The following is a 23,788-nucleotide window of genomic DNA, read 5'->3' as shown; positions in this document are numbered from 1 at the left end:
TGTGTTTGTGTTGTCCTAATTTATTTATTTATCTTTTAATTATACAATATTTTAAACCATTTTATTTATACAATAGCTTTAAGTTTTAATTTTTACTTATACAACTTCTTTTTAACGTTAGGCTAACTTCATATTTTATCTATACAAAATTTTTCAACTTTTTATCTATACATTAATTTTAAGAAATTTTATTTATACGCTAGGTTAGACTCATATTCTATTTATACAAAAAATTGTTTAAATTTTTTATCTATACATTAATTATAAGAAATTTTATTTATACAGTAATTTTAAACAAATTTTATATAAACAAGTTTTTAACCTTTTATATACATTTTAAGTTGTATTTATACAATTTTTTAGTCTAAGTCTTATTTTTTCTCGTTTTTATTACCTAAAATTTTGCACATAGAGCTAAAATCTCAGATACATAATACAAATTTTTACACCGGTGAGAGGGATTCTAATATCTACTCCTACGCCCACAGGTGCGCCCGGAGCCGAGGACATGGAGTGAAGAAGGTGCAGCCGGCGCGTGTGAAGCGATGCTCGGATACCTGGGATACCTTCCCAGGGGTCTTTCGAAGATTTTCCCACCTATTAGCCTATTAGCTATAATTTCCTATCAACTTTTAAAACAACTTACAATTTGCTTTTAGAAGACAACTCATATTACAACAAATCCATTCAATAGTTCAACAAATCCCACTAGATTTGAAGGCAAAAAAACTAGTTAAATCCTTGAAGAAATAATAACATAGCCCATTAGCTATAATCTATCAGGTTGAGTTTTTTTAGAGACTTTTTTAGAAGACAACCCACATCTCAACAAATCCATTCAATAGTTCAACGAATCCTACTAGATTTGGAGGCAAAAAAAATTTCTTCTGCGACGTTTATTGATATTAAACGAACTTTCTACAAAATATGGCATCTCAAATGATGTACAAATTGATAATTATGTTTTGAGCCTGAAATCAACACTTTCGATTAAAATATCAGGACCAATTTTTATATTTCCACTTTTAAACTACAATTGCAGCTTAGGAGAGTGTCTTCCTAATGTCTTTAGACAGGTGATCTACCATTGTAGCCACATCTGCAATTTTCGCAGCCTCAATTTCCAATGTTAACGAAAATACTTTTTCCAGAACCAGTTATGACTAATTAAATATAGGAATCAACTAAATTAAATTGACACATTTGAATCGTAAAACATCTGCCTGCCAATAAGAGTGAAGTATCGTGGAATGTCATAGAGAAAGCATGTTGGGATAAAAATGTCTCATATCAGAGCTACCTTTAACAAATAAAAATAACTGATCTTTAGTTACTTTCCAGTTTGTTGACGTATAAATTCGAGCTTTGAGCTTCGGATTTCAACTAAATGACTCTTCTGAAACTTCCAATGATTATGGCACTAATTCCATTGCAAATATCTTTTTTATCATTCAAATGATTAGTAGTTTATTCTGAATACAGTTTATTTTCAGTCTCTTAAGACGATAACTTGGTTATCGAAACGCGCGTCAGACAGTGTAATTGTGAGTGTTGGTGTAGTGTATTCAGTATGAATATCGCCAACGGTTCCATAAATTCCAACTTAGTAGTTTATTTCTATATGATTTATTCTTCAACTAATCTGGAGCCAGCGAATTTAATACTCGCCGTGGAGTTGTTTCCAAAAATGTTGTTAGCCAACATGTGGTGGAAACACACACATAAGCGAATTTAAGAAATTTTTCGCGCATCTATTAACACTAACAGTTTATGTTCTTTAAGACCAACGAAACGAGGTTTATTTTAAACTGTGAAATTTTCATTAGCTTTACTGTTTATGTTATGTTGTTTTTGTATTAACTCCACAACTACTAATCGAATAAAACTAGTACATGAAAGTTCAATCTTATGAATCATCCATCAATATAACAGGAGGAGACTAAATAAAATATAAGTTTTACAGGGATATTTATTATAAATTACGAACGACTTATCTTTGACCGTAGAAAAAGAAATTAAGAAGAAGTAAATACTATTTTGAACAGATTTGTCCACCTTATATTTAATTGAATTTTTGAATCTTTATAATTGAATTCATGTTTTTTTTGATATTTCGTGGCTCCTTAATGCAGTTTATTTTTTTATCGTTATTGATGACCTTTTAGTCTATTTTCTAAATACTGAGATGTCTGCCCTATGTAGACAGCATCACAATTAATACAAGGCACTTCATATATAATACTACTTCTTTTGTTTTTTGGTATTTTAGATTTCAATTTAGTGAAATATATGGATAACGTTTTATGTCCTTTTTATAATAATATCATATTTATTAAAATAATTTGATAGTTGTTGGGAAAGTCCTTGTACAAATGGTAAGGAAAAACGTTTTATGTAATTATGTCATAAATTCATATTAGTATAAGTCATAGAGGACATAATACATTATCCAAATATGTATTTTACTAAATTAAAATCTGAAACACCAAAAAACAAAATAAGTAAATTTATATATCAAGTGCCTTGTACTAATTGTGACGTTGTCTACACAGTTGTCTTAATATTTAGAAAATAGACTAAAAGGTCTAGTCTAAAATTTATAGATCTACTTTGTAAACTCCATAAAACTACAAATAATTTGATTGATTAAGTACTGCTACATATTTAAGACGTAAGGACTAAGGAAAAATTAATTTATTCTTATTAGAACAATTTCTATTTTGATTTTATTCTTATTTTGATGTTCTTGATGTAGGTGATCTATTGATTAATATAAATACGCAAATTGTCAGTGTCAATATCATATTTTGAAAAAGACTTAAAGGAAAGTCGAAACGTCAAATTTTATCTTTCTTTCAAAAATTCTTGCAAAAAAACTAATTTTAAAACAGAAGAGACCTAAAATCAAGAACATTTAGATGCATTCATATATCAAAAGGTCTAGGAAATGAGAAATTAAAGAAATATATACAATTATATATATTATTAGTTCATCGTCTAGATAATTTCAGTTTTTTATAATCCATTATATTACAAATACATTTGTGAAGACCACCGAAGAAGCGCAACATAACACGATATAGCCAGCTTGTACGAGGATGAGAGAGAAAGTGAGAAAGAAATTGTCAAAAAATTGCTACAGAATAGAAGACACTAGATATGCCCTGAAATTATTGCGGAAAAGATGATTTCGATTTGATTTCAATTGGCAAATGATTGTGCATTTTTTTGCAATATAAAATATTGAGCCCTTAACTAATTCTAAACATGGAGTAGGTAGGTAAAGATCGTGCTCCGCGTTCCTAAGTGGATAGCCGTGCAACGACCTTTCTGAAATTGGAGAAACGTGCTTACGAATCAGGCAAACGGATTCGAAGATGAAGCGTATATCGTTCATCTAAACGTGTAAAGCATTTTCCTCACCAAATTCTCGACTGGTGGCTCCTGGACTATTTTAGACGGTGTATATTACTTGTACGAAGGCGTGAGCCAGCGTTTGTTAATATTCAATTCTATTTATAAAAGCCGTAAATCTTACAATTTATGCAAATTGTAATGACTGCCTACGCAGATTACTGAACGAAATTTTTAATATCAAGTTATAATCGTGCTATAATAATACTTGTACATGATGGTGCGTTAATAATGGTATAGAAAACCATTGTGAATTCACTGTCTCCAATATTTCCATTCAAATTGGTCCAGTTTTTCAACAAAATATTCAAAGCGCTAAACCAGAAGAGGAATATGAAGGAAGAGTGATATTTCAATGAAAAAGTTAATCTTATTTGGAAATTTTCCTCCCTTCATGGTTAAATGCTTAGATTAACGAGTTTCCGATCATTCAAAATTTGTTTTTGTTTTCCGACAAGTTTTTCTTTAAACTCGGCAAAAGACAGCAAGTTCTACTGGATATAGTGGATAGAGTGATAAATTGTAAGGCAGATCGGTAAATTTTCCAGCAACATTAGCGTGTGTGCTTCGACTTTTGGTGATGAAGCACCATCTCCAGCCACCGGGTACCTCTGATTTTCAGAATTAAAGCGTGGTCGTACAGGAGAAATTTCTTGAATGTCTTCTAAAAAGCATAGATACTATGCGTAAACTAAAACTGCAACATCGCCATGTGACATACTGTGAGATTGAGGCATACTTGGACATTAGTTCCATTCGCATACATTCAATATTGCATGAACATATGGCTTTAACAAAGATTTCTTTACGTTGGATACCGCATAATTTGACATTTGGTACAAGGATCTGCTGAAAAAATTAAATCGCGGATCTATAAGATCGTGGCAGGCGCAACGATCATGGTTATATGCATAAGAACTCGAAAGTAAGCAGCTCGAACACGACAAAGACGAGCCAAATCCAACAATAGCACTCTGAAAGAAATAGTCGCCTGTATTTTCGGAATAACTGTACATTTTGTCACAGTTCGATTAGAACAATATTTTGAATGGTACACTAGTATTTTTGTCAGAAGTGTTCGAAAAAAGCAGGGAAACTAATGGCAGAAGACGAATCATTTTCCACCACGACAATGCGCGCTCTCATACATCAGTTTAAACAAAACCATTTTTGAACAGTAAAAAATAGAAGTGATGGGTCCTCCAACGTACCGTCCTTGTTTGGCACCTATTGATTTCTCCTTTTTTCTGCAGATAAAAATGCTTCAAGTGTATTGATTTTAATGTAGAATATTTTGAAAAACAATAGAGCCATATCCAACTATAAATATAATAACTTCGAATATTTCAATAGTGTTCAAAGTTACTCTTAGATGAAGAATTATTTTTGAACAATAGAATTTGTTAGTACCAGAGAAGTTCTAAAATACTTTCTTCAATGTTTAAAAGAAAAAGAATTTGCACAATTCTAATTGTGGTAAAAGGAATAAAGTTATGATTAGACAAACCAGAAATGTAGGCCTATACACTTGATATTTCGGGTAACAGAAGCGCTACAGATCAGTGAAAAATCAGTATTCAAACTGCCAAGGACAAAATATTGAAAAACTATAACAAAAGTAATCGGATAGTGGTTAATATTCTTATTTTCATGCAAAAGTTTTCGTCAATCAAAGGTTGGAGTAGGCAATTAGCGCGCTTGCTTTATTCGTAACCTTTGATTGTCCTGAACAGGATCTTGGTAAAACTATAATAAATTTTTTAGTGTGAAATCATCTTATACAATTTGATCCTCGAAACGTGATCCTCCTACGTAAGAAATATATTTAACTGAATGGAACAGCAACATTGAATTTTTTGGACACATGTTATGATAATCAATTCTTATAAATAATTACTGAAGTATTAGAAACAGAAGTTGATAAACATATTAAACCTTTTCTATTAAAATGACTGTGTAAATTGCAAAATTTTTATCTAACACAATCGATTTCCAAAATCCAAGGTGACAAATTTCGAAAACTTTTTATTAAATCTAAAATTTATAAAAGTTTTACTACCAACTATATTTGTAAATACCTACTGAAATATACTAAAATATAAAACAAAATGAAAATTTCACATGTCAAATGTCATTAGTTCCAAAGATACAGGATGGGAAATTTTGAAAGCGAGATTTCATAAAAATGTGACAATCGCATATTTCTCCTAAAATATAATATCCAACGTTTGATAGTTGTGCTCAATCTTTTTAGGAAGTTTCAATCCACTAAACTTGAAATTTTTACATTTGTAACTCTGTTAGTTTTTGAGATAAGGGTGTTAAACTTTGATAACATTTTTTGAAATCGACATTTCATAAAAACGTTATAACTACATATTTTTGCGAATATCTCCCGAACTATGAGACCCAATCTTTGATGGTTGTGCTCAATCTTTTTAGGAAGTTTTACTCTACAAATCATGAAATTTTCACATTAGTAACTCTATTAGTTTTTTGTTTATAGAAATATTGATGTTTTGATGTTTATAACGCATTAAGCAAAAATTTGTGTTAATAAATTGCGTCCCACGAGGTAAACCTTTTTTTTGTCATTTGTATCTGAAACAATTCCGATAGTTCAAAACTGAAATAAACTATTAATTGTGTAAGCATAAACATTACGTGGGAACTTGGTAAATGTGATAGAAACGAGCGTGAATTATTGGTGAACATCTGCTTGTGCGGCATCTAAAAAGGTCACTTATTCCAGTTACCATAAAACAAAACCGTCTATCATTAAGGATAAACTTGTATATTGATCTTGGCAAACTTTAAGAAGCTAAAATGGTACAGACATTTGCTAAATTTAGGTTATTTAAAATTACCTGTGTTGGCTCTTCGAATAGCGGGTGTTCCTTAACGTTTCAGTTCTTTCTAAGTGTTACTCATAATGCATAATGCATGTGTACTATTTATTGCCAATTTTTTTTTCTTACTAATCTAGCGCATTTTACAATTCGACCAAAATTAGTAATGTAAATCCAAAGAAAAATTATGGTAAAGTAAAAGAAACTAGCTCGCATAAAAAGTAGTTTTTTCGAAAATAAATGACTTTCATAAAACTCGAAAATAAAAACATGCCTGATAGAACAAAGTAAAGGGATATAGAAACTGCCGTTTTTTTTTTCAACCTCCGATAGGCCATAAATAAAAGACAAATTCATATAAAACGATAATTTTATTACCAAAAGACTGGTAGACTTTGCGAAATAATCACCGAAGAAATTGGGACATTTAATATCTGTGGACAAGCTTTTCAATAACCTCTTCAAAGAAAGTAGCCGCCAATGTAGCCTAACCGTTCAGTAACAATAGAGTACAAAACAGACTTGGAAACTTTTGGAAATTCCGTAGACAAAGCAGTTATGGTGATTTTGCGGTTTTCTTTAACTATTCTGTCAACTTGTTGAACCAGGTCAAATGAAACGACAGATTTGCGTCCTTAACCCCCTTCATCATTACGAACATCTTCAAACTTTCGACACCATTCACGCACAACACCATCATTCATGAAGTTTTCCTCATACATACGACTCATTGAATAAAAATTGCCAAACTTTGACTTTGATAAACTACGCCGGTTACTGCGACTGCACGACGAGGACAATTTTCCAAATACCTGATGACTATTGGTTAATCATTCTAAGAAACCTCAAAAAACATGGTTAAGAACTATGAATTAAGAGTTTTAACACGTTGAGCACCGGTTTGGCCCGCAACTAAACTTTCCCTACAGCCCTGAGCGGTCCTATGGACCGCACGACATATTTTGTTAAAACCTTTTCCACGGCCCAAGGAACTATACTTAAATAATATGCTTTTCAGTTCGGTTGGATCGTTCTGGATCCTTGGAACATTACCCTACACTTTGTCCACTTGATTTTTTTTATGATTTTCAATTTCATTGTAAAACAAAACCCTAGTTTTCAATTGTCAAATATGACATTTCATATTTTAATGATTTTTCTTACTCAATTAGATATTCTTGACTCGGCTCCTTCGTCGCCTCGTCCATAAACATCTATCTCGTACCGTACTAACTCACTTCCTGGACTTTAACGTGAATAACTATTTTGTTATACTTTGTAGTGTTATAACTTATCATTAAATCAGATAGATATATAGAAGATTAGTCTTTGTTATAGTCAACTAGGTTGGCGGCTTTACAACCACTGACAACGCTTACTGTCTTATCAGCATGCTACGTAGAAAGTATCAACACCACACGCTGGGCCCTGGGGAAAATTTTAGCGGTAAACTTTCCCTTGGGCCCAGAGCGGGCCTATAGACAAACAAAAAGCATCATTTTTTCGCACTTTTTATTTTAAATATATTTTTTCTCATTTTCTCCTTGGATCTACAATACCTCATATGGAGTGTGAAAACACAAAAAAATCTTTTGGACCCAAGAAAAAGTTTAACAATTTTGGGTAGGGGCTCAACGTGTTGCATGATTGTTTGGAAAGAATTAATTTGTGATAAAATACTATTAGTTGGTTCTATGTGTACTATGCTGAAATATTATTCATCGATCATTATTTCATAAAGTTATATTTCTCAAAATTAGATGATCCATTGAATTCAGTAATCAGTTCACAAATACGGCTCTGCAACACCTTCACTTTAAACTACTTTAAAATGACAAAGCTATATTATAACGCCGACTGTAACTGATGTAATGGTAGTTCTCTTTTTTTGATACGTTCGTTCACCTCTTCACGCTAGAAGAATATAATGCACTTTGTTACGTTTTTTCAAAGCCACGTCGATTTACTACCATAGCTTAACCGTACGTCTGTTGTCTCTTTTGTTTTGTTTCACAATTTTTAGGTATGGTGATGACTCACCACTGGTAGTGTGAAAATATGATTATTATCCTGAGTTTAAGAGATAATTATTTAGATAGTTTCAATTTGCTATGAACTACTTTGTTACATTAGTTAAATACGACACCAATAAAGGGAAATTGACAAATTAAAATGACTAAAAACTGATTGTTCAATAATAGATGGCACCATTGGGTTCGTTAATTTAAATTCACCGAACTGATATCAAATAGCGAAAAATCCCATCTCAAAAAAATATAAGAGATGCACCACTGCAAATTAAATAGTAAACTACTTGTCCAGGTCCGCATTACCTTATTAAATTTTGAATCAGTGAATCATTCAAAAGTATAGATAAACAACAACATTACACAAAATAGGAATCCCCTGGAATTCTTAGAATAAAAGGTAAATAGGAAATTATACATAATCCCAAATATTTTTTAATAATCATCAGGTAGGAACTTTTACTTGGGTTACCGATTCACAATAAGTAATTACTTGTGAGCTGTGCAAGTGTGCGATCAGTGGTGTTGTCGAGCCGAAACGCTCCGGAACGTCGTTACGGTTCTTCCTTGGACAGGAACGCGTTCCGGAACTAAAGATGATTTCTGAAAACGAGAATTGACTGACGTATTGAACCCCCCCCCGTCGTTAAATTTAGGACATGAGACCGCACAGAGCGGCCGCCTACCCAGAATCGGCCCTGGGTAGGCGTATATAATTATATATACGCGTTCCGGTAAAAAAAATTAGCACACCACTGTGCGCGATGTATGCCAAATTTTTCATAAATAAAAGTTTTGTGAACAATTAGGTTTGTGGCTTCAAGTTCAACCATCAACAAGTCGATTTGTAGATTCGGTAAACGTCCTATTAGAGCCTAGCACAAAGAAAGGCCAAACAGATGAAAGGAGACGGCAATATCTATAAACAAATGTTCAAAAAGTGAATTTAACTGTTTTAACCGACTTTCTAGTCGAAGAATGTTTAGAATAGATACTATCCAGGAAACAATGTTTTTGACAAATACTTCTTAGACTACATTCTATAAAATTGCAAAGCAAGGTGTGACAATCAACACAAAAAAATTTTTTTTTCAAAAATCATACCTTATAGTTTAACTTCAATATGCGAAACAATCTCCAGTATGTTCACATCAAACATAATGCCAAATTTTGAAGGTATTTTTGCAGAACTGGAATGTCCTTGAGGAATTTTCGGTACAAACAGTGGGAAGATTATTTAAAAAACATGGGTTCAGATATTAAACAGTATAAAGGAATATGGTTTAACAACCACGATACTGTTTGTAAAGCCTGGAAAATGATAATTGAAAATGTAAAAGAGCACCCCATTCCAGAGGTAAACGCATATACATATTAAATTGCGGTTCTTTAGATTACCACCAGAATATTGGAGAGATCCTTTCTAAGCCTTGGTTCAAAGAAAAACTTTTATAATTACTATGCATACAACCAGTGTAATTGTTTTAGGTAACGCCTCGTATCATTCAATACAAACTCTTAGAATTCAAGTATTGTATACCTAATTAACAAATGAAAAATAATGTTTACTCCTCGTTTAAAATTCGATAAACATCTAATAAACCCTCAGTCCACGTGGACTCATCATTTCCACTGTTTATCAATGAAAACATCGAATCGTAAACATAAATGCATTTCTATTCACCGAAGCCGCATGGACACAATGCCTTCGAAATCTTCCTGCTAGGTAGTTTGCGATAAGCAGTGGCGTGGCTTGGTAAGATTCATTTAATTCATAAATTTGTTTAAATTAATAGAAATATGGCGTTCTTAAGACCATGTGAGAATGAATACAATGAAATTGCATAGTGTAGTGAGAATAAAGACAGGTATGAATTTAATAATAAAGATTTAGATGTACAAGTTTTGTCGGATGGCAATAACCGAATCGTCAAGGATAGTTCGATGGCGACAAGATGATTTGCATCAGATAAAAGACTACCGAAGTTCTAATAGACGAATGGGGTACAAAAAGGATTCAGTTCACGTCTGGTACCCTGTTTAAACCAAACTCCTTACAGTCAGGTACATTTAACTCGTCTATTTAGGTTTGATAATTTCATATTCAGTTTTAGTAAGTTAACGAGGTATAATAATGATTTTTTTCCAAGTTCCAAGTATTTCGAAGATCATTATACAAAGAAGCAAGATTTAGAAACAGAAATCGACCCGAATTAATATGGTCTCAACTAAAAATACAGACAAAAACGAATAACACTTAATTCAAAAATTCCTTCTACTTTTCTACTTTGTGGAAATGATAACGAAAGAATGTTCAAACATTAGCACCAATAATTGGAGAAATGCCATAAATCACGTAAAAGAGTTGAAAATTAATATATGTACCAGTTTTAAATAGATTTACAATTGATTTAAGCGACAGTGATTCTGATTTAAATTTACTGATTTACAATTTATTGAACGTTATCTTGCACCATGTGAAGCGGCCTTTACATAGACGAAAATTGCACGTCGTTTGCTATTATGTAAGTCTCTTCCCATTGCATCATGGTTACCACTTACCATTTTTGGGCGCTTTTAAAATGAAAATAGCAAACCTAATTAAAGGAAACAAAAAAAGAGGTCAGTGCAACACTGGCAATAATTATATCTGCTGCTGCTTTGTTTTGGAAACTAATGGACAGTTTAGCTAGAGAATTGGACGAGAAAACATAGAAAAATTAGAGGAAAATGGATGAAAAAACATCGGAAAATAAAACATAATATCAGTTGATTAGAAACTCATTTTAATCTTGCAACTCACACGCAATAAAAATGGCACCAAACCGACAGAGTTGCAAGTGCGAGATCTTGCATGAAACAACTAAATGAACTTCATCTACACATGCTTTTGATCAAGAAATATTGCGTCTTGCATTGCATTACATGATGTCTTGCTTTATGTCAAGCGGCCTTAAACCGTAAGCTCAATTTTTAAAACATTTAGATGCTTATATGAAAGCTTACTTTCGAAATTATTATTTTCCAATAAATGTTTGATCGAAATATAGTAAAGATGCCAGAAAAGGGTAAAAAATTTATACGATTAATCGCAAAGGTGAATATCGGCCGTTAGCCGTAAATCTTTAACCGAAACGTTGCTCACTCGAATAAATCAAACCATGGTAGAGTAACAACTATTGACTTGATTCGATTACATTCCTTCACACCGATTTCTCTTTAAGGTTCATTCTGGGTCATTGCTTGTCATTGTTGAGGTATGATATAATATAAAAGTTCCCTTATTAATTCCGTAATGTTGAAAGCACTAAACTTTGTAAGACTACTTTGGTATTAATAATATTTGAGTAAAAAGGTCTTCATTTAACTTCTTGATCAATAATGATTTAGTTAATAACTTTAATCATCCAAAGGGAACTGCTTTCCAACTACTTTTTTCTTGTCTTAAGAACTTGCAGGCGCGCTCATTCGGGGTTTCACACGTATTGCGACATAAATGCGACAGATCTGTTGCCCAATCACTCCATTTTTTAAGTAAAAAGCAAGTACAGTAGGTTATACCCTATTACACTCGAGTAGTTCCGAGTCTTACCTGCCGTGTGAAGCTGTCTGTGTATATTGATCCTGAACTTGTGTAAGTTGAAGTGTGAAAACGTGCCTTGGTAGCTAAATCCACAAGCTTCCATATCTCCAAAGGAGTGCCGATAAATTGACGTTCTGGGTGTCTGCAGATGAGCCACGTCTGCCCGTAGAGTGTGTGTGTCTTGGAAATCCTGCTGTATGTGGGATTATGTTGGACGGCTAGGAAGAGCATCTACCGTGGTAGTATCGATAAAGTCAGCCACTTTTTTTTATGTTCTCAGCTCTCTAGGTTCCTGGTTACCTCTGGATCGCCTTTAAGTCGAATTGCTCTTTTTTGCATTGAGTCGAAAATCCTCATGATGTGCTTGGGAGCCCAGCTCCAAATATAGCTATTTGGTCTTAAAAAGGTCTGCAAGTTTTTGTGAAGCTGCCTTAGCTAATTCGGCTACGTATGCCAGGACATATTGCTCCCAACCTCGACTCGAATTTGCGGTGATGGTGACATTTTATGTCCAGATAAGACCTAATCCCAAGTTGCAATGCCAGCCTTCTCTGTAAATACATGATGATTGGTCTTTGATGTATTTAACTCCATCAAATTGCTTCCATCTCACTCTAGAATGTTTTCGGAGAAGCTATAGATCGGGTTTTCAGTTTTCTCTCGTAGATTGTTGATTTATAGAAAAAAAAAGAGTAGGTGGCAAGATGCATCTTTGGGAAACATCAGCGTTAACTTCAAAGTTTTTTGACGTGTGTTCATTGACAGCGCGACCTGGATAAATCGATCTTTGAGAAAGCTGTAAAAGCAGTTTATTTATTTAGAAGATTGGCATACCAAATTCTTAGTCCGTTTGCTTTTCTATCAATCCAAAGCACAAGGAAAAGTTGTTTCAAGAACGTCTTCTTATTAATCAAAATGAGTGGTTACAAAAGTTTTTTTGAGTATTTTTTCACACATTTCCTAATTTTAATCAATTTATTATAAAAAAATAATTGAAGTAAATATGTTGTAGGATTTTATGATGTATAGAATTTTTGATGATAATGAAACAAAACAGTTTATACAAATAAATCAGTCATCCAGTATATCCTGTCAATTGCGATATAATTCAAACAATGAGGTAACGTGCAAATTTGATTATGAAACATGCATGTTGATTTCATTTATGTGCTTGCGAAGATCGGAGTTGTTTTGGAATGCAGGGGCTAATAAGGAAGGACGTTATTGAAGTACGATTCTTCAATTGAACAATTGGGGAGGTTCAGATCATATTCGTTTAAAATTCATCCAGAGAATAGGACCGTATTCGAATTTGCGATTATTATCATTTCAATAAAAACGTTTAATCAAATTCAAATGACATTGAATAGCAGGAATATTAGGAATAATTTTAGAATTAACAAAAAATCCTTTTATTACAAATTATATGAGTTTCAGTTTCCCCCTGTACTCGTTTCGGTTGCACACCTGTAAGTTTATTCCGCTTTAAAGATATGAAAAGATTTTTTTATTGTAAAATTCGCATCAACCTGGTTATTAGCGATTCAGTAAAATTAAGTGTTTTATTTATAAACATTTGTTAAATTAGGTTTATGATCGAGATCTGTTTAAAGTTATTTTTAAGGTATTATTTCCTTGAAATATTCCTGCCAGACAGACTGCGATAAGCAGTGGCGTCGTTCGATGAGATTTATTTGATTCATAAATTTAGGATAGGTGTTTTCATATTATTTTTTACGTGCTTAGAATAAAGTCATAGAACGTACGAGTAATTTTTTTCATATTGGTGGTTGTGCAAGTATTTCAAAAGCTAAAATCAAAATACTACTCAGACCAAGGACATTCTATATAAACTAGTATGCCCAAGTAGATCTTTCCTTCTAATTTTAATTTGTTTATTCATCAACCTTTTGTAAGGGTTGAAACTAGGTCACAAATTATTTGAAAAACAACACTGCAGATAGACATGTGTATGCCTGAAAGAGATTGCTTTGGGAAGAGACTATTCATTCTACAAGCATAGTGACCCTCTTAAAGTTAACCGTAGTCTCAACACTTTGAAATAAGAATAAAATTGTCCCAGAGCTCCATCTTTTAAATGTATACAGGATGATAAATTCAAATCAGAACTTTTAGCTTACTTGAAATCTGAAAATTAGGTTTTTAGTATTTGCAGAAATGTACAATTGATATAAAATAGAGAACTAGACAAATATCCAGGGAACTTGATAAAATGTTAAGTGATAGAAAATTCCATCCATACAAAGTAACTTTGGTTCAAGAGTTGTCAGATGACGATTATTTTGGTAAATAGAAAAAATATTGTACATGAGGTGAAAGTTTTTTAATGAAAAACATTGGTTCTGCTTATGAAATTTGTTTATTTATTTAATTATAAATTATTTCATCAAGATAAGAGAGAGCCAAGGGGCCGCTGCCAGAGTTGATAACCACACGGCAGAAGTTGACAAATACTTCTAAGCGCGAGCCATGTGCTATGAAAATACAAATGTTTTGGGTGGAGTTTTTTCCCTGTGCAAGAATTATTTTTGACAAAAGTACTACAAGTATCATTTTAAAGCGTTAGGGCAAAAAAATTTGATACTTAATAGATAATAGTAATAATAAATTGTCTTTCTTACTTACATGCGAACTATTAGTGCCCTGTATAATATATAAGTAATTTTTAAAGAAAGTCAATAGACGAAAGATACTTCATAAAATTCACTGTTTCTATTTATTATTATATTTGCCAATCAAAAACATCAGAGATTAAAAAAATGAATGCCAGATTTCTCAACGGGTCGGATTAAGTAAGCAAAAGGGTCAAATCCGGCCCATGGGCCGGTTTTTACCCACCCCTGCCAAACGAGCTTGTTTTATGACATTTTCCATTAGGAGGCGTCCATAAATTACGTGAGGCCTTTTTTAAGGATTTTTCGACACCCCCCCTGATGATATTTCATAAGATTTTCCTTTACAACCCCCCAATCACACGTGAGATTTTTTATAATGTGTTTTGTTTATTTTAATCACTTTTATTAAAGACTAGTAAAGACTAGTATACAATTGTGATTTGAGAATATTGCCTTAATTTAAAATCACTGAAATTAAATAATAAATACTTCAACTTCAAAGATTATTCTAATTCAGTACATGGAAATTCGTGCACAGTCTCAAGAGTGACTACTGGAACCAACATATCCAAATAATTTTCAATTAAATAATCAGCTCCTTCAACTTCACTCTGATTGAGCCACTCCAAACTGTTGTTGCCACTCCAAACGACACAATTGTGTAAAATTTCACCATGTTTTTATTCTAGAAAAATTTCTTACTTTAATTTAACTTTACTTTCACACAATTTTACAATTTGTATTGAAAAAAATTACATGATATTTGTTAAAACCCTCCCTCTCCCCCAAGTGAGATTTTGAAAGATTTAACTTGACCTCCTCCCTCCTTGAACACCTCACGTAATTTATGGACGCCAACTTACTCTTGCCTGAACTTCAAGCGATAGTATTTTAGAAGATTGAGGTTTGTTGAGGTAAATACGAGACTTCAAGAACACTCAACAGAAAGATATTTAGAACGGTTCAATTGCCGGCCAGCGCAAATCACTAAAACGAGATATTAAGCAGCCCGGAAGTATTTCCTTCAGAATATCGGATGTGGCTCGAGTAGTGTACACCATGTCTGTTTGAACCACATATTTTCCAGTCTCAATGAATCCAATTGAGGAATAAAAATTTTGGCACTCGTGACTCGTAACGCTCGCCGTCCATCTCTTCGTTGAGATTTAAAATGGTTTGAGCATAAGTTGAACGCGTTTGGCGGTTAATAGCTAAAAGCTATGACCTGTTTGTAATTTGTAAAAGCCCATTTTCAAATATTTGACCAAAATTTTGCGTAGGGATCGCCGGCTGATGCCCCAATATGGAACACGTCGTCTGGGCGATATTTCGAGCTATTCTTCGACATGTTGGCAACAGCAGCAGCTGCTTCGGGACCCGTTCGAAGTTATCTATGGATTTCTATAATGTAATTATATATTCATGGTATGGTCGATAACTTTACACGTGTTACTGCGGGGCCGGCCGGTCATGGGAAAATTTTGTGTTGTCTCTGTCTCTCTTTAAGTAAAACTTCTTCATTTGCGATTCTATCTGTCAATGATATTCGTAGTATTCTTCTCAATATACACACCCACCATAGGTTTGTCCATTAGTTTAGAATTTCCAATGTTGATAAAGGATAGTTAGAATCTGTTTCAATGTTGTTGAGAAATATTCCAGTTACCGGATGATTTATTACCGACCAATTCTGTAATAGTTACGGAATGGAAAAAGCAATAATTTTCCAACTGAATAAGATTGAAAGGAATTGAGGAAAAAGAGGAATTACTCAGATAAGATCTATTAAGTGAACGAATTTCAAGAAGTTTAGTGTAAGTGAAATTGCAAAATAACGTGAAGTTAAAGTGGCGATGACTCATGGATTTATGGAGATGAAAGAGGATGGAAGATTTCAAGAGGTTCCAAATCTAACAAAATATTTTCGCGCACAAAGCAGTTAAAAGCAAATTGTAGCCTGTTTTTTCGTAAAAACGGTGAATTCTGAATTATACATTGTTCTGAATAGTACACCGGCATTTGTTTTTCCGAAATCAGGGAAACCAAACGTAGAAGAATCATTCTCCACCACGACAATGCGAGCTTTCGCAGATCAATTCAAACAAAAACGTTTTTGAACATTCAAAACATCTTATTGATGGGTCATACGGCGTTTGGCACCCAATGATTTCTTCTTATTACCGCATATCAAAAATGAATTGAGAGGTCAACGTTTTTCTACACCTGAAGAAGCGGTTGATGAGTTAAAATCACATGTTTTGGAGGTAGGTAACTCAATCGGAATGGAAAAAATGCTTCAACAATTGGTTCAAACGCATACAAGAGTGTTTTGATCGTAATGGAGAATATTTTGATAAACAATTTGTTTTTATTTGTCAAAACTTAAGTAGCAACCCTCTGTGATGCCTTGTTGTTATTGAATTCAGTTAATTTGCTTCGTCCACTAAAAGACTAGCCTATAAAGATTATGCACCTCAAATAAATCAATGAATTTTGAAACATTCTCAATATTTTGTAAATGGAGGGTTGGGCGCAAGAATGTGATATACTAATTAATCAAAGATTATAATTTGATGTGACTCATCCCTGTAATCTAATGTATCCAATAGAGAAACCAGCTGCGTTCAGACAGAAGAATCATGACTCTCGTTTGTAAAGGGGGATTTGTAGTTGGGTTTACATATCTAAATATTAACAAAAAATATAATAAGTACCATTATTCTTGAGATATATGTGCCGCATTATTTCTAACCAGTAGGGGGATGAAAGGAGATTACAAAAATATTTTTAGGGTACGAGAAACTTCTCACGGAAGCTATTGTATGCGTGCAGGCTAACTGTTACCTATCTTTTTGTATGGATGGAATATTGAATAGAATAAATTATCAAACATAAGTCAAAAGAGCAAATTCCAAATTTATTTCCGAATATTTTAGAAATCAATATTGAGAAAATAAAAATAATATTCCGATACATTTAAGTGGTACTTGTCATCATCCCTTTATATCGAATGTAAAGTAGAAATGGAAAAAAAGTTGTTTTATATTATTATTCATTATGTAAATTCACATCAACATTTTCGAGGATCTATTGTATTATCAATAAAAAATAATGTTAAGGTTCACATTTTTTCAAGAGTTTTTTACTTATTTTACGTTTGGGAAGAAACTCAATGAACATAATCCTATGACATCACTTTTCCGGTCGAAAAAACCTTCTTTGTCATTTTCGGAGCAAATTCGACTTTTATAATTTACTGTTTTAACTGTTTTTGCATTTTAGGAAACAGTCTCATTTTGCTTATAAAATTTTTCAGACTCAAGCTTTGAATTTTAGCATTTATTAAAGGCATAAAGTTAGAGGAAATTTATTCTATTGACAAGCTGTGTCATACTCTTCTCAGACTACCTCCTTACTATTGCATATTTAACCCTATAGAGTTAGTATTTGCACAGGTAAAATCAGAATTAAAAAAAGTTCTAGCAGCATACCGCCAAGAGCTTTGGAAAAACTGTGTTTAATATGTCATCAACGAAGAAGATTAGTATGCGGCATCACCCTCTTTACAATCCATCATAATTCAATCAAATGACGACTCTGGTTTAGGAGATTCTAGCTGAAATAATTATTTTTTAATCTAGTCGGCTATAACAGATCTGAGACAAATCTTCTATGCAGTATGCAGCAAATTACAACACTACAAAGTACAACAAAAAAGAATAATCCAATGACTGATTTCCAAATCAAAGAAGAAACTACGGATGTTGCAGATGAAGAGACGCCAAAACCAAAAAAAACCATTGCCTAGTAAACAAAGAAGGTCTAAATTACAAAGTGAGAAGAGATTATGTAGGATGAAGTAAAATAAAACAAAATTATTGTAAATCGAAAGTGACAAAATGATTGAAATTTTTCATCGTTTGTTTTGAAAACCCACTTTATAGTATTCCGTATTTTGCGGAAAAATATTTTTTGTTGTATTTATATTGTAATATTTTATTATAAAATTTTTGTCATGTTTTTTATACCCTTAAAAAGTTAACAAAAACAGGTACATGTAATGTAAAGGTAGTACAAATTAAAAATGTCAAAAATATGGAAACTAAGGTTTTTTGTTTCACAATGAAATTAAAAATCATGAAAAAAAATCAAGTGGACCAAGTGCAGGGTAATGTACTAAGTATCCAAGACAAATCCAACCAAACTGTGAAACACATTTAAATATGGTACCAAGGGCCGTGAAGGTTTAAAATAAAATACCTCTTGCGGTCGATAGGACCGCTCTGGTCTGTGGGGAAGGTTTAGTTGCGGGCCTATGCTCAACATGTTAATGATAACTGGCTATTCAATTCTTACCATTTTCAGAAAAAATTTTGCAACGACTCACTTCTATAAGATTTTTGAACAAACTAATGGCCGAAATTTTAGTGACATCTTTAATTTGAGGCTGGCAATTTCTCAAACAACCCTCGTATAAAATACCGCCACTAATACATCGATTTTTATATTTTATAAGTTGCATTTTAATAAATCGCGTCAAACTGCATTAAATATCTCTGTCAAATTATCTTAAAAATGATGTGTCACAATATTTGGTGACATATATGTTTTTCTGATTGCGTGTATATGCACAAATATAAAAAATTTTGGGTCAAAATTTGTTTTAAATAAGTAAACATATTCATAATATCAAAAAATTATATTTAGTCCACTAGTGAACAAACACCTCGTTCTGTCAAGGCAATTATCTAAAATAAATATTATGTTTATTTTTGAATTAGAATAATTTTATGTTTGTAGACAAAATAACAGCAAGACATTAACAAAAAGATAATAAAAAAATTATCAGCTCAACATATTCTCATGCTTTTTAATCTGTGTAATTATAGAAAAAATGAATGAAAAGACTAATTGTTTAAAGCAGCGTTAATTGCTCTGGTAAATAATATACTTTTAAGTTGCTGCAGTTTAGAGTGGAGTAAGTTTTCCCGGATTCTTTTTAACCATATTTATACCAGTAATTAGTTCAATTATATGTAAATGTAGTTACGTATTGGGGTTTAAAATAAAATCTGGTATTTAGCAGTTTACATAACACTTATTTTCTTCCATTTAAGGTTATACTCGATTTACAAGACAATTTTAACATTTGAACAAAATAAAACTTCATGTAATAGATTACCTGTTTTCCTGTCCTGGGCAGAGTTTCCATGTTAGTCCCATTGACCACTGGGGCTTTTTCTTGGGTAACACCCCCATTAGTTGTGCTCCCATTGCCCAAAGCCATTATTAAAGAAATAAAACACGTCAAACACTGAATAGGAAAACACAATAAACAAACAGGAACATATACTTTTCGATCTATTGCATTTTTCACAATTGTCACTAGTTCCGACAATAATTTTAGTCAAACGCCGACACCAACACTAACGACAACAACTTCCAAATGGTATTTTTTGCCACTGTTCATTACTCAGTCTTCTTGACCTGATTTAATATAGACCGACTTTACCGTTGCTATCTTTGTTAGTTATAGGGTGTCTCGGTGTGTAACAGTATGTCTTAGCTAGATGCACGTAATAATGCGCAAATGTTTAGATGTCAGCGCATCTCAAAATCTTTCACTTTTATATTGTAAAAATAAAAGTCTATCACATGAACTACTACTTATGCAACCAAGATTACAGAAGACAATAATTTTAGACAATCGCAAAGCTTAATCTACTAAATAGGCAACATATAAATCATATATAAACTATTTGAAAAAAAGTGATTTATGTCGACTTTTTATCTTATAGTAACTATTTTAAAATTTGATTAAAAATGTCTCGATTCTAGTACCCATTGTTTTCTAATGACATAACGGATTTACGGACTGCACAAAAAATATATTTATTTGTGGAGGTACTACACTGCGCGTCAGAGAAAACGGACCACCCCAAAAATTTGCGAAATTATCCAAATTTTTGTTGTAATGAATGTATGATGTTATTTATTCAATAATATTTTTAGCATATTATATGTTGTTTATAGGGGGTACAATTAGGAAGTAAGCAAGAATTGGAGAATTTATAACACAAAAAGTGACGGAGTTTTTCATAAAGGCGTATTGCCACCTCAATACTGGATGGCATTCTGAATGTTTGCTTGAGGAAAATTGGTCCATTCCTCGATCTGAGCCAATCGGGGCTCTTCACGTATTGATAAAAGCAAGTATGAGAAGTCTTTTGAGTTGGTCCCAAATATGCTCAATAGGATTGAGATCGGGGTAGTGAGCGGGCCAGTTCATTTTGGCAATACCAACCTCTTTAAGGTACACCGTTATCATTCTTGCCATGTGCGGTCGAGCATTGTCATGCATTAGGAGAAAATAATTACCAACAAATCCAGTATATGGTAGATCTCTGCAGCATATCGTCGTGCTGTCAATCACGACGAGATCCGAATGTGCCTCAGAAGAAATACCTGCCCATAACATTACTGATCCACCCCCACATGCAACCTGTGGTAGCCGAGTACAGGCAGCATATCGTTCTCCAGTTCTTCTGTACATTCTACACTTATCCGTGAACAATACCTTTTTCCAGTCGTCCACTGTCCAATTCTTGTTTTCACGAGCTAAATAAAATCTGCGTCTTCTGTGAGCTGCAGTAAATAAGGCTCCTTTAGCTGGACTGCGAGATGTCAAATCACTTTCTTTTCCAACCGTTCATTTTCTTCTTGCAATGACTGCTTCCTACCTTCCAATAGAACAAGATGGAAGGTTCTGTAACTGTTTCAACCACTCTTCATCTTCATGGTTACTGACAGAACTCTCTGTCATGTCAATGTTCCTGGTATGAATCGGGGCAATAAAATCACTATTTGAATATGGTTGTGGATGTGAGGAAACATTCAATTGGATTATTTGTTCATCCAAATTTTCCCTATTCGATTCACTTTCTGAACCTTCATCATTTTTGTAGCGGAATGGTACAGCAGTAGTAGGCAATCTTTTAGATTGACTAATATTCTCACTGAAATGTTTGCTGCAGATCAGCTTATTTCTTAGTGATTTCTGGCTTAGGTTTGCCAAAACAACATTACCTGAATTAAGGAACATCAATGTTAACATACATATTTATTGTAATGGTTATGGTAAAGTATTTTTTTATAATAGTACCCTTATTTGGAATTTCCCTAATTGTATCTTATATCATCGTCGGAATGACAGAATTTTCCCGAATTGTATTAAGATAATTCCATACCTGTGTATCATTCTCAAACACAACTACACATCATTGAAATTTCTTGGTATGCTACCAACAACAGTAAAAACACTCTCATACTTATCTTTAATAAGGGTTTTTAAAATCAAACAAAAAAGACCATTCAAAAGAATGAAAGAAAGAAAACCAGAAATAATAAATATACAAATAAGTATATACGTACCAAAGATATTTAAATAATTTGATTTTGATATAAATGTTATATTCATTGAATTTGAATAAGACCAATAAATAAGAAAAACTCTTTCTAATAAAGAAGAAAAAATTGTCCTATCAACTACTAGTAAAATACCTACTTCTAATCGTTTTGTCAGTTTTATCATTGTGTAAAGATATTTATACAATGGCCTCATCCAAAGGTTATAATAATAGAAAATATTATTTATTGTATTATCTATTTATACTTTTTGGATTGACTATAATAAAATATGGAAATGTTAAAACTGAGCTCATTTTTGAGTTAAATATATTTATATTACTACTGGTACTAATTTAACAAAATGATTTCATTCACAAATCTGTTATAGGTAAATCAAGCATGAATCATATATTTTTGTAATTATAACCTATTAAAGTGCAATACAAAAAATGTATCCAAGGCGTCATATTTAATATAGTTATAACGTTACAAAAAAGACACCAACTACTACAGCTAAAAATATGAATTGCTCTTCTCCAGGATTTTTTATAAGTAACATTTTTTAAAAATAATTAATTTATTCTATAGTTTTAAATAGGCTGTTTCTATTATCACTGTAGGAAGTTATGGATAGGTAAATCGTGAAATAAATAACTAACATCAATATTTGTTGAGATGATAAATTCATTCATAATGTGCAACTGGAAAAATGTCCTTGGGGTTGCTACCTTCAACTTTCAGAAATTATATTTTACAATGAGACCATAAATGCTTTTCTCCCTAATTGTTACTATTTTGTCAATCTGTTATGGCATAGAATATAGTATTATAACAATATTATAATATGTGATAAAAAAAACAGTCTATATACATTTAAACAGTTAAAATTTTTGCCTCATTGACAGGATAATTTCCAAATATAAACACACAGACACACTACCTTATTATTATGTGCTTAGTTCATAAACATAAAAAAATAACAAAAAATACTATTTCAATTTTTGTGAAATATTAAAGTTCAGTCCTTTGTTTTCGGTTATTACTGTGTATATGTATGAGTTTGAAATATTTTCAAAAATTTTTATTCTATTCTGTTTGTCTTTACTATAAAGGTGGCTTCTAAGTTTGAATTTAGGTATGATTCAATTATTTTTGATAAGTTTATAAGATTGTATGGATAAATCATTGTACTCGTATAATATGCAATGAGACCATTATACAAATAAACTCATTATAAGAAAAAACTATTGGACGATAATTAAATACCTACTCATGTTTAGTATTGAACATTTGTAAAAAGTCATTTATTCACAGTTACTATTTTTTATTCCTTTATGAAAAATAATTATCTTAAGAATAACTCACACGAGTGTTTGATCCATTTTTGACATCTGGTAGGAAATCGGTACATTTTTATTGTAGGATCTGATCTCTTACTTAGTCCACTCTTGAAATAAACACACTTATTTCCAGCCATTTCTAAAAAATTGAAAAGAAGAAATGATTATTTGTTATATAAATATATTTTAGTAAGTAGTTCGCTAAATATAAAGTTTTTTTTTTTCGAAGCTGTAGCATTTATACATCTAGCGCCTGTTATAATTTGAATATATTAACTAAGAGAGTAGTGATGTATATTAATTGTAATAATATCCACTTACCTTAAAAATGAAATATATATCCAAGACCAAAGATTCTCAAATAAAAAAATAATCCAAATGCACAACCCACGAAACGCAACAATAACACAATAAGAAACTTTACAACAAAGCTTAAGGGTTGAATATAACATTTTAAATAATTTTGGCGCCATCTGTTATTGGGGTAATTCGGCAAACAAAGCTAAGAAAACACGTAATTCAAGCTACGACG

At 32.3% G+C, this 23,788-nt stretch overlaps 1 protein-coding gene across 6 annotated transcripts in view; it reads right to left on the bottom strand.

Moving 5' to 3' along the window:
- The window catches only part of LOC130894160 (ankyrin-3-like), a 174,036-nt gene extending 154,038 nt beyond the window's left edge, over positions 1-19,998 (bottom strand). For 5 of the 6 annotated variants that reach the window (XR_009059299.1, XR_009059300.1, XM_057800777.1 and 2 more), the window contains exon 1: positions 19,692-19,978. Coding sequence is in view for 4 of the 6 variants with exons in the window: in XM_057800777.1 (XP_057656760.1) it covers positions 19,692-19,796 (105 nt within the window). In the remaining 2 variants the exon portion in view is untranslated. Of the gene's footprint in view, positions 1-19,691 lie in introns of all 6 variants that reach the window. The other variant, XM_057800775.1, reaches the window with a different exon arrangement.
- Between the last annotated feature and the right edge of the window lie 3,790 nt (positions 19,999-23,788).

The sequence above is a fragment of the Diorhabda carinulata genome, chromosome 5 (genome assembly GCF_026250575.1).
Source record: "Diorhabda carinulata isolate Delta chromosome 5, icDioCari1.1, whole genome shotgun sequence".
Taxonomy (NCBI): Eukaryota; Metazoa; Arthropoda; class Insecta; order Coleoptera; family Chrysomelidae; genus Diorhabda; species Diorhabda carinulata.
The sequence above is the reverse complement of the archived record's forward strand: the minus strand, read 5'-3'. Positions and strand labels throughout refer to the sequence as shown.